At 42.6% G+C, this 12658-nt stretch overlaps 1 protein-coding gene across 1 annotated transcript in view; it reads right to left on the minus strand.

Annotated features, from left to right (window-relative positions):
• The window catches only part of KNDC1 (kinase non-catalytic C-lobe domain containing 1), a 289084-nt gene that overhangs the window by 112204 nt on the left and 164222 nt on the right, over positions 1-12658 (minus strand). Inside the window, exons 17-20 of the mRNA XM_077455239.1 lie at positions 10316-10719; positions 8789-8882; positions 4790-4887; positions 3021-3220 (exon numbers count right to left, since the gene is read on the minus strand). Coding sequence (XP_077311365.1) covers positions 3021-3220; positions 4790-4887; positions 8789-8882; positions 10316-10719 — 796 coding nt within the window. The remainder of the gene's footprint in view (positions 1-3020; positions 3221-4789; positions 4888-8788; positions 8883-10315; positions 10720-12658) is intronic.

Genomic DNA, 12658 nt, shown 5'->3' on the forward strand with positions numbered 1-12658 from the left:
CACTGCAAGGATTCCGGCGGCTGACGTTTCTAATATACGGAGGGCGGGGCCACCCGTCACCTGACCCCGCCCCCCTCTGACGCAAGGGGAAACCCGGGGTTCCCTGTGACGTAGGGGTGACCCGCACCCCTCTGATGTAACACAGGCAGGTTTCCGTTACATCAGAGGGGGGCGGGGTCACCCATACGTCACGGGGAACCCCGGGTTTCCCCTTGCGTCAGAGGGGGGCGGGGTCAGGTGACGGGTGGCCCCGCCCTCCGTATATAAGAAACGTCATCCGCCGGAATCCTTGCAGTGTCTCCTCCACGGAGACAGAAGGATGGATCGCTGCGCTGGATGAGATGAGACATCGCTGGAGAGATGACCGTCCGTCGCTGGATAGCAAGAGTGGATTACCGCCGCTGGAATCTTTTTTTTATTTTTTTATTTTTAATAAAGGAATTTTTCAAAAGTGTGTTTGTTTTATTTAACCATTTTTTACACTTTCTTTGTGAAATGGTAGGGGTACTTTTGTACCCCCTTACCATTTCAAACAGGGGGGGGGCGGGATCTGGGGGTCCCCTTGTTAAAGGGGGCTTCCAGATTCTGATAAGCCCCCCGCCCGCAGACCTCCACAACCACCGGCCAGGGTTGTGGGGATGAGGCCCTTGTCTTCATCAACATGGGGACAAGGTGCTTTGAGGGGTCACAGACCCCCAAAGCATCCTCCCAATGTTGAGGGCATGTGGCCTGGTACGGTTCAGGAGGGAGGGGGGGCCGCTCTCTCGTCCCCCCCTCTTTTCCTGCGGCCTGCCAGGTTGCGTGCTCGGATAAAGGGTCTGGTATGGATTTTTAGGGGGAACCCCACGTCAATTTTTTTTAAAATTTGACGCGGGGTTCCCCTTAATATCCATACCAGACCTGAAGGGTCTGGTTATGGATATTTAGGGGGAACCCCACGTCAAATTTTTTCTTAAATTTGAGGCAGGGTTCCCCTTAATATCCATACCAGACCTGAAGGGCCTGGTAATTGAATTTGGGGGACCCCCACGCTTTTTTTTTTTATTTATTAATTTATTTTTTTATCAATGACTTTCAATGAGTGTTCTCTGTATTACGGGAGCCGACAATTCATAATAGCTGCGAGTGATTTTAAAGGACTTTTTTTCCTGCATAAATGACACTTTGTGCAGGGACAATTCTAAGCACGGGAAACATGCGCCCCTTCACAGGCATACTATAGACAACCCCCCCCTACGAAATTTAAAGGAATATTACACTTTTATTGTTTCACTTTAATCATTATTAAAATCACTGCTCCCGAAAAAACGGCCGTTTTTAAAACTTTTTTTTGCATCGATCCATGTCCCCTGGGGCAGGACCCAGGTCCCCAAACACTTTTTAGGACAGTAACTTGCAAATTAGCCTTTAAAATGAGCACTTTAGATTTTGAACGTTGGCGTCCCATAGACTTTAATAGGGTTCTAAAGTATGCTATATACTAGCTCCGTCGAATCTTCTTTATACATTCGACAGACACCATAAGCCTTCAAAGACAGATTCGACCGTGATTCATGTGGATTTTCGGACGAATGCAATTTTTGAACGAAAAACGAAATAAATAAAAACGAATTTCGGGAGTAACTAAATAAATTAAGTTTTCAGACGAAAACGAAATTCCGAAACGAAATATTTTACTCTGCACATGTCTACCTTTTATTCTATAATTTGTCCAAAGTTAAAATTCAGTTAAGAATTTTTTTAGATTTTAGATTTGAAATGCAAAACTAAAATAAGAACAAAACGAATGAAAGTAAAAGTGTTAAATAGTTGAAAACAAAAATTGAAATAATCATTTAGATTTCAGTCTTCAGTGAGCAGAGAGCCGTTTGCTCTTTGTTCTACCTCAGTTTTTCTCAACCTTTTTCCAGTCGGAACACCCTTGAAAAATATTTTCAGTCTTGAAGCACCTCTGTCCAAGGCTTGGTTCACGTTACTGTGTGTCACGCAACACGTGCAAAATTGCACTTGTTCCTGACACACAGACAAATGCCCTGCTCTTTAGGGGTGCCATGAATTCCTTATGGTAACCCACACTTTGGCAAACATGGGGTGCTTTTGGTGTGGTGCAATTTCCAAAAAAGGGTCAGAGACTTCTTCCCCGGCATTTCTGCGGTTAGGGAAGCCTAATGAAATCAATGGGCTTCCTTAAACGAAGCATGTAGCCACACTAAGAGGGGCGGTAAACCACATAGCTGAGCTGTTTTTACTACCCCAAATTCTCTTCCATTAGCTGTAGAGGCGGCAGCTGGGGGTGTACACATGCTGTGGTTGCAGCTGGAGGTATACCCACAGGGGAATAGGACTGTACTGCAACCACCAGGCAAAATGCCTGAAGGTAAAAAAAAAAAAACCTTGAGCCTTTATAACCACTTTAAGAACAAAATAAGATGCGTCTGGTTGGGCCTTTTTGAAATGGACAAAAGTAACCTACGTAAGACAAAACTGAATAAAAGGGAGATAAAGATCATACTCCTCAATCAAATAATTTAAAAGGCCATTTCAAACTGCACCTGATTTTGCAAGTACAGTCCCAGACCTTTGTCTTTAGAAACTGCTGTCCATAAAATTTTTCTGGCTTCCAGGAATTATAGACTACACAAAAAAGTCCCTGTTATCTGTAAATTAAATTTAGTTATCTTTCATTGCTTCTGGAGCTGTGAAAATGCAATTTGTGTATTTGTATTCCAGATTCATAAAGACTTGTTAATTGGATACAGAGTGTTCCCTGGTACCTGAGACTGTAGCTGGGTCAGTAACATGCATGAAAAAACAGCAGTAAAATGTCCCTAGAATTATTTGAAATGTGTATAAGTGAAACAAAAATCAGAACACGATGGATGGAAAACAAAGCACTTTTGTCAGATTAGGAATCCATTGCATGCATCTTTCAAAACATCCTCTAAAAGACCCCAACATGATTTCTGTATTTATAACTAAAACAATTAAGAAACATATTTCATTTGTAACTTAAAGCAGACCTGCAGTAGAGGTAAGCAAGCAATCCAAGAGGTGTTCCAGCTTGTAAATTTTTGGATGTATTGTCCCGGCTATGACCTCTGTCATTATATATTAGAAGAAAGGCGTCATCCTCTGAAGAGCTCAGTGACTTCTGCCTTGCAAGGTCTGCCACTGAAGGAAGGTCACGTGGCTCAACTCCCCACTGTTCTGCATAAGAAACCTTCATGTAAAAAAGAAGATGTTTAGATCCATGATTGATGATCACAATTTAACATTAAGGAACTCAGTGTCAGATTTTTTTCCAACAGTCCATAAATCACAAACGATTTTGTGGATTTAATATTGTGAAAACCTAACAGAAAAAAAAAAACAACAGTTATTTAAAATATCTTTTAATTTAATAGTAGGATGCTAGGGAAGGGGGAAATCCTGGAGCTAGGTAGGAATTCTACTATTGTCAATGGTGGAATATGATCCTTGGTTGCTTAGAGTGCTATCCAACTGCCCACTGCGACACTCAGAAGCTGTTCATAGGTGAAGTGCATGATGATTAATGAAAGATCTCATAGTGATCAAGGACTGGCTCTCAATCCTTGGAAAAATATCTGCCTGAATATAACAGGTCTATTGCCTTGTACACACGGCTGGAAATTCCGCCAGAAAAAGTCCGATCGGATTATAATGTCGGAAAATCCGATCGTGTGTGGGCTCTGACTTTTTCCATCGGAAATTCCGATAGAAAAAAGTTGAGAGCAGGATCTCAAATTTTCGGACAAAAAAGAAACGATCTGACTTTTTCCGATCGTTTGTAGAGAATTCCGATAGGACAAAGTGCCACGCATGCTCAGATCAAATTACGAGACCAAAGCTATTGGCTACTAGCCTCAACGTAGTCCCGTCGTAACGAACGAATGTCATCACGTTCCGAACAATCGGATTTTCCGACAACTTTGTCCGACTGTGTGTATGCAACACCACTTTAGGACAAAATCCTTCAGAAAAAAAATCAGACGAATTTTTTTGTCGGAATTTTCGACCGTGTGCTACGGGGCATATGAGGGATTGCTGGTTTCTAGGCTGTACCAACTTGCTCCTGAACCCTACAGAAAATGTTCCCCCTGGCAAATATACTGTATATAAATACACTCAAACACTTATTGCATGATATAAATTTCCAACTTACTTGCTTCAATAAATCACCTGGAAAACCTTTGCAAGCAAAGCATCTAGAATGCCCCTCCTTATTTTTACCACAGTCCACCTGTATATGGAATATCAGTCAGGTGAACTGAACATTTATCGTGGAACTAAAGTCTACAGTATAAAAAAATAAATAAAAAAAAACTGCAGGCAGGCTCTTTATTGCAGAAGGGACACACACGGTCTCTTTTGGAATAAAATAAACTTGCCTACTTGTTCGCAGTTATCTATCGAATAAACATAAGCTACGCATGCACAGCTCAGTTTAAATTCTGGCAGAGTGCCTGTGGGATGATTGTAATCCTGCGCATGTGCAGGATTGACGTCATCCCGCACTGGTCATTCAAGTTGCCTGAACTTCGACCCAGAGAAGAAGCCAAGGAGAAGATGCCGGGAGTAATCTCAGACCACTTAAGCAGAGGTAAGTATTGCAGACTTTAGTTCCACTTTAAGGGACAGTATAATTGACCTTAGTCAGAAGTGAAAATTGATTAAATGAAATGCATTTTCCAGAGTGTAAATCAAACAGTGCCCAAGGGCTGGAAAATTAAACTAATTTTTTTATACACAGATATCATAACCCGATTACCTGGAGTAATTTTTTGGCCAGTTCCAAGAATTGCACCTTTGACTTCATTTCTTCTGAATGACCTTTAAGCTTGAGTAACAATTCCTTTGCATCAGAACCTGCCGAAGAAAAAAAAAATAATAACATTATTTCTTAAGCCTGTATTCACATGAGGGGGGTGTATTCCTTCTGATTTTAAAGTTTTGGGGGGTTTGCTTTGGCTTATTTTCTTTTTACAAGTGTTTTTGCATGTGTATTAAAGCGGAGGTCCAACCTAAAGTGGACCTTCCGCTCATCGGAACCCTCCCCCCCTCCGGTGCCACAATCGGCACCTTTCAGGGGGGAGGGGGGGTGCAGTTACCTGGATAATCCAGGTAACTGCACCCACTTCCGGGACAGCTCTCTGCGGAAAGGGGCGTAACTTACGCCCCTTTCCGCAAGTGCCCGCCCCTTCCCGCAAGTGCCCCGCTGCCTGCTGGGAAACACACAGCTCCCAGAGGCAGCGGGGAGCGTCCTTATTGCGCAGCGCAATTCGCGCATGCGCAGTAGGGAACCGGGAAATGAAGCCGAAAGGCTCCATTTCCTGATTCCCATACCCAAGATGGCGGCGGCAGGACCCGACAGATGACCTAGCGATCGGCTTCGGGTGCCGACATCGCGGGCGCGCTGGACAGGTAAGTGTCACTATTTTAAAAGTCAGCAGCTGCAGTATTTGTAGCTGCTGGCTGTTAAAAAAAAAAAAAAACGCGGAGTCCCGGTGGACTCCCGCTTTAAGCTTCAGATCTATGCTTCCTGGGCTAGACAAGGGAGGAGGCAAGAGTTCTTCAGGTGTAAAAATGAGCAAAAACACACATTTGCAGATGCACCCATAGAAGTCTATGGGGCCAAAAATGCCTAAATACACTACTAGAAAAAGGTCATAGTCAAATAGTGAAATGAGCAGAAAAACACTCAAGTGTGAAAGGGTGCTAAACCTGTCCTGGAGTTTCACAGACAGTGCACGTAGCCAGACATGGTGGAGTGCTTAAAGTGATTGTAAACCTTATGCGTTTTTAAAATAAAAATAACAAACATGTTATACTTACCTGCTCTATACCTGATCCTTTTGTTCTGGGGTTCTCTAGCAGCGTGCTCTAAGCCCTTCTCTTCATTGGGTGCCCCCATGGATAGCCGCTGTCCATGGGGGCACCTGTGCAGGCTCATTCCCGGGTTTCGCTGCTGAGTCCATTGACACAGCCCCTCCCAACACTCCCATGTCACAGATTTTGATTGACAGCAGCAGGAACCAATGACTTCTACTGCTGCTATAATTTTATCCAATGAGGAGAGCGACAGAGGCTGGAGCCACTGTGCTCATGCACATTGCTGGATCGGATCGGGCTTAGGTAAGAAAAGGGGGAGGGGTCTGGGGGAGAGCTGCAGCACAGAAGGTTTTTCACCTCAATGCATACAACGCACTAAGGTGAAAAACCTTGAGATTAATTTAATGTTTCAGCTACACAACAAACAACCCAAGTGGACAGACAAAAAATATGAACTGTTGGTAAGTATTGTGGACAGGTTTGAGAAAAAAAAACAAAATACTGATTTAAAACATTCTAACATTAGAGGGGTAATGAAGGTTAAATATATAGGAGCTGAGCAGGTAAAGCATGGGTTTACCTTAGGATGGGAAAAAAAAAAATCATTCACCTGATAAATAACTGCCAATGCCACCCAGATCTTTCCTGCCAATGTCCACCAACTAAAAAATCATCCATGCAAACATCTTTCTTGGAGGAAAAATAGCAACTTTAACATCCTAAAACTTCTCTCTTATTCCTAAGTTTGGGCACAGACAGGAAGATCTTTCACTGAGACTGACAAGCTTGAAGACGTGTCCACATCTGCAATACTCAGATGCAGCGCACATGCAGTAAAAGGTTTCTTTGGAAATTCCTGAATGCATTCTTTATCACTGGTTTAAAAAAGGAGAGGAATTCTGGAAACTATGGCCAGAAAAGGGCAGACTGAGGGGAAAAGACTAGTTAGCAGGGTTGCCTGTGATATCCATGCAGTTGATCTTTTCTCATAACAGACTTACCATGTCTTGTTCTGCACCATATAGATCTGAGATTAAAGTGCCACATTAAAAGTATTTTGACAGTAACTGCACAGTAAAGTTGTAGCAGCTGCAACTAGCTGTTGATAGACTCTTTACTCCTCCTGACAAAATACTGTTTAACTCATATCTACTGTTTTATCAAGCATACATCATTATCTATCTTTGCCCGCTGATATAAGGGGTATTTTTGAGGTTCCAAAAATGCACTTGCTCCATATTTGTCCTAATTCATATTGGATATACACTTGGATAATTGATTCCTGGTTTAATTCTTTAATTCCGGTTCCATTCAGACACAAACAATGGAAACTGTGGAAATCCTTTGGTGAGGAAAGGCTGCCAGCCAGGAATCCAAATACTTTGCCTAATACCACTGCAAATTCAAATATCAATAGGATAACCCTAGAGTTTCAGAGTCAATTTTCCTGCGATGTATGGAGGAGACCATCTTGGTAGAGGCAGGGCTTTGCTTTCTCATGTCAGAACTTCCAGCAAGGAGAAATGAGCAACACAGAGGTGACATCACCTAATCTTACACCAGTCAGTGTGCAGTGCCTTTAAGTAATATTAAACCCTTACGTTTAAAGCTTTTTCAGCTATTGATTTAATCACTTGAGTATGCAATTTCTTTATCTTTCAGTCCTGGCCTATTTTACCAGTTTAAGCTGTTGCCATGACCACTGCCCAAGGTTTCCTGCTTCAGGTTGCCTCATTTCTCTTGAGGCATCCTATGGGGTCATGCTTGCATGCAGAGACTAGAGCGGTATCTTCCTACATTGTATGCATCAAAAGAAACACAGCCCCATAGCATAGCAAGACACTCCTTTGAGCCTCCAAGCTAACAGACAGACTAGAGAGTGCATTGTCCACTGTTAACTCTTTCCTGTGAAGACCAAATGTTTGCAGAAGCAATGCTACCACAGCAGGAGCCAGTGTTCTATCGAAAAGTCCTTCCTGACGAAAAATGCCACCGGTGTGTTTGTGCATGCGCAGTAACAAACATCACTTCTGCTGATATGTTGATCAGCTTGCAAAATGTAAACACAGCGCATGCACAGATCAGAGGCATTTTTCAATGGGAGACTGTATTTGACGGGCAGTATTCAAAGCTATGCAAACAGCGTAAGGAGACCGTACTTGTCAGATTGTGCCTCGCTGTAGGGTGGGTTTTCCATGTGCTGAAGGGCGGGTTTTCTGTGTTGCAGGTCAGGTTTGGCGTATTGAACAGCTGTGTGTAAGGACGGGTTGCAACACACATTACACCCACCCTTCAACACACCCACAATTGGCCCCACAACAGCGAGCCTCAATCTGACAATTACGTTCCCCCACTGTTTGCATAGCGTCGGATAATGCCTTCAATGATCAGCGCATGAGCTGTATTGACGTCACACAAGCTGATCAACAGATTAGCTGGAGTGACATTTGTTACTGCACATGCACTGACCCATCAAGGACATTTTTCGATAGAAGGCATTTCTCGATAGAACACCGACAAGTTGTAAACTAAGTGCTGGGCTAAAGTGAAGTACAAATGGATCAAAATTTGGCCAGTTCAGCAGGAACTGTCCAAAAATCTGATCGGTGTGTACCCTTCCCTGTTCAACGGAAGCAGATCATTAGATTTCTAGAGGTTTCCTATAACATAGTAACTCTTCATTATTTGATGTTCAGGTCTACTTTAATTAAATCCCACATGGGCCGGTTGTCACATCATCTGCATGGCATCCTCAAGCATATACCAGTGAATTCCACATTCACAGCCTCCTCCTCACCCATGTGACATGCAGCAGAAACAATGAAGATGTAAACCATAATAATCTACCTACGTATCTATCTGTTCTGGGCAAGCTTTAGTTCTCAGTTTCCTTCTGGGCAGATACTGTGAATTACCACAGTCAACAAATCCCTTTTACCTTTATTTCTCCTTCCCTTCTGCATCAAATTCTGGTAGAGCTTAATGGTTTTCCTGTAATTCTTTGTTTCAATCATAAGCTGCTGTTCAAGTTCCTGGGGAGATACAGAGAAAATTGAGTACTGTCCGTGATACTTTTTTTATTTGCACTAACATACAATTTTGGGGGAGATACAGAAATAAAATATGTTCCAGTTGTAAACATAAAGCAGTGTTATCTTTTAATATGGCTGTATAGGTCATACTCCCTGAAAAAATAAAATGTTTTACTGTATGCAGTTCAGACATGAAACAAGCATGCTGCCAGTTAGATTAGCATGGCAGTCAGAAACCTGGTATTTTTAGGCTAGAAGTTCAGTGATGGCAGCCCCTTATTTTTTTCCCAACTCTGCCAACCTTTTAAGGAAATTTTGCTGGGGTCTCACAGTAACAACTGCTCTGTGTTTTACTTTAAAGTTTATGTATACCAACATTTTTTAGTTCTTTTTTTTGGCTTTAAATAAGGTAGAGAAGAATTAAAAAAACTCTGGAAAAAAACAAAAAATACCCTTGCACTGCAAGGGTTAACTGGTCATTTAGGCCTAGGGTACCAGAATTTTTATTTTTTTATTTGCCCATTTATTTCTCTGGCAGCTGGTATTCAACTCTACCCTCTGAAGCTCCAGATTATAGGCAGTCCTTATGCGTTTCTCCATACAATGCAGCACTATTGGCTTTGTATTGTACTTGATGAGCTCTTGAAATTAGAGGCTGCAATGGTCGGTCTTATAGGATAGATGTAAGCCAATGGGAGCGAGGGATTAGCCCAATAAAATGTCCAGTTAACTGGTACCCTACTCATAAATGAGCAGTGACCCCTTTTGCAGTGCTGAGGACCTGAACTGCAAAAGGAAATTATTTAGTTTTTTTCTGGAGTTCAGTTTTTTTGTTGTCTGATCTGTTGTGGGGAATTCCCTTTATATCCTGTCCCCAAGACACAAGAGAAAATGAGAGGAAATCCCCCCCCCCCCCTAATTCCCCATGGACATTCCCATCTTAGAGAGCCTTCATAGAAATAGGTGCCCCATTGCAGAATTCACCTTCACCTTTTTCTTTCATACCAAATCTAATTATTTTGTATTTACCCTCATTTTCAGAACTGGGTATAAATGTTGACCAAGACACAGAGGTGAATCTCCTTAATGGAGACACAGACAACAATAAGAATCTGAGAGGGGTTATAACCCCGTATACATGCATACAATTTAGGAAAAGTTAAGCTGGAGGAGAAGCGAGACAACCTTGTAAGTGCTCCTCCTCCCTTTTTGCTGTATTCCCCAGAAATATGAAAAGTCAAGAGGTAAATCAACCAAGTCAAAAGGAAATATCAATGAAAATACTAGAAAGTTCAATAATTATAACATTCAATAAGCCCCACTGGAAAAAATACATTATACAGTATTTAAAATGTTTATGCCAAAACATGATATAAACACGAACAGCATTGGTAGCATTATGAATACCAGTTATGGCATTTGCAGTATCTTACCAGCCGCTTGGGTTCTATGCTCTTGGGGCATTTATCTTTCTGCCTCCCAAGTACGCTGACATAATGCTGGACATCAGGATCAAACAATTCAGACCCATAAAACGCACTGGACCAGCCTGAGCCACACTTGTACACCTCGGACGGAGAGACGGACATGTTCTCCCGCTGATTCAGGAATAACGACTCGTTGACATCTTCATTCTCTTCAGTGAAATCGGGACTCACACACAAACTGTTACAATCAGAGAACACTCTGTACATAAATTCCTCTTCATTTTCTGCTGCCGCTGGGGGGCTTTGTGGTTGTTGATCCTTTTCAGTGGTCTGTGGTTGGAAATCAGTCATATCTGTCTCATCAAATGAAGTGTGAGTCTCTGTGCCAGTCGCCACCTGCGTCTCAGAACCTTTAAGGGCAAGACGGAAAGGTCATGTGTAGGAGATATCAAACTGTGTATTCTTGAAAGGCCCAAAATGCCACTAAATGACACATTAAACACTTTTCACTGAGGTTCTCAACATGTCAAAATATTAAACAAGCTTTTTAAAGGGAAAGAATAGTCTTATTGTTTTTAGATGTAGATGGAAAAGATCAGCTTGATGTACATAATCTGATATGTATGTATTAAAGAGGAACTTAAAAGAGAAGTATGGGAATCTGTTTTTTGTAGAATCATACTTAGTACAGTATCTCACAAAGGTGAGTACACACCTCCCATTTTTATAAATATTTTATTATATCTTTTCATGTGACAACACTGAAGAAATTACACTTTGCTACAATGTAAAGTAGTGAGTATACAGCGTGTATAACAGTGTAAATTTGCTGTCCCCTCAAAACAATTCAACACACAGCCATTAATGTCTAAACCGCTGGAAATCAACGCGATTACACCCCTAAGTGAAGATGTCCAAAAATGGGCCCAATTAGCCATCTTCCCTCCCTGGTGTCATGCGACTCATTTGTGTTACAAGGTCTCAGGGGTGAATGGGGGTGAATGGGGAGCAGGTGTGTTAAATTTGGTGTTATCGCTCTCACGCTCTCATACTGGTCACTAGAAGTTCAACATGGCACCTCATGGCAAATAACTCTGAGGATCTTAAAAAAAGAATTGTTGCTCTATATAAAGATGGCCCAGGCTATAAGAAGATTACCAAGACCATGAAAGTGAGCTGTAGCATGGTGGCCAAGACCATACACCAGTTTAACAGGACAGGTTTCACTCAGAACAGACTTCGCCATGGTCGACATAAGAAGTTGAGTGCACGTGTTCAGTGTCATATCCAGAGGTTGTCTTTGGGAAACAGACATATGAATGCTGCCAGCATTGCTGCAGAGGTTGAAGGGGTGGGGGGTCAGCCTCTCAGTGCTCAGACCATATGCCACACACTGCATCAAATTGGTCTGCATGGCTGTCATCCCAGAAGGAAGCTTTTTCTAAAGATGATACACAAGAAACCAAGCAAACAGTTTGCTGAAGACAAGACTAAGGACATAAATTACTGGAACCATGTCCTGTGGTCTGATGAGACCAAGATAAACGTATTTAGTTCAGATGGTGTCAAGCGCGTGTGGCGGCAACCAGGTGAGGAGTACAAAGACAAGTGTGTCTTGCCTACAGTCAAGCATACTGGTGGGAGGGTGATGGTCTGGGGCTGCATGAGTGCTGCCAGCACTGGGGAGCTACAGTTCATTGAGGGAACCATGAATGCCAACATGTACTGTGACATACTGAAGCCTGATCTCCTCCCTTCAGAGACTAGGCAGCAAGGCAGCATTCCAACATAACAACCTCAAACACCCTTCCAAGATGATCACTGCCTTGCTAAAGAAGCAGTGGGTAAAGGTGATGGACTGGCCAAGCATATCTCCAGACCTAAACCCTATTGAGCATCTGTGGGTCATCCTCAAATGGAAAGTGAAAGAGCGCAAGGTCTCCAACATCCACCAGCTCCATGACGTCGTCATGGAGGAGTGGAAGAGGACACCAGTGGGAACCTGTGAACTCCATGCCCAATAGGGTTAAGGCAGTGCTGGAAAAATAGGATTTTTGTACTCACCGTAAAATTATTTTCTCTGAAGTTCATTGACGGACACAGCTCCAGTAATCTTGACCATAGGGTTATTACGCCACCTTCAGGAGAGGACTAGGCAGAACATGTAAAACACAACAGAACTGTACAGTTCCGCCCAGGGGGCGGTCCCTCTGGTAATAACTCAGGCTGCTTCCTGCAGCTCAGTACATCAACAAGCAGTATAACGTAAACCAATAGGAGGGGAGCGTGCTGTGCCCGTCAATGAACTTCAGATAAAAGGATTGTACGTGGAGTATAAAAATCCTATTT

Source organism: Lithobates pipiens, unplaced genomic scaffold (genome assembly GCF_037356315.1).
Source record: "Lithobates pipiens isolate NorthernLeopardFrog02 unplaced genomic scaffold, aLitPip1_a1.2 Scaffold_25, whole genome shotgun sequence".
Lineage (NCBI taxonomy): Eukaryota > Metazoa > Chordata > Amphibia > Anura > Ranidae > Lithobates > Lithobates pipiens.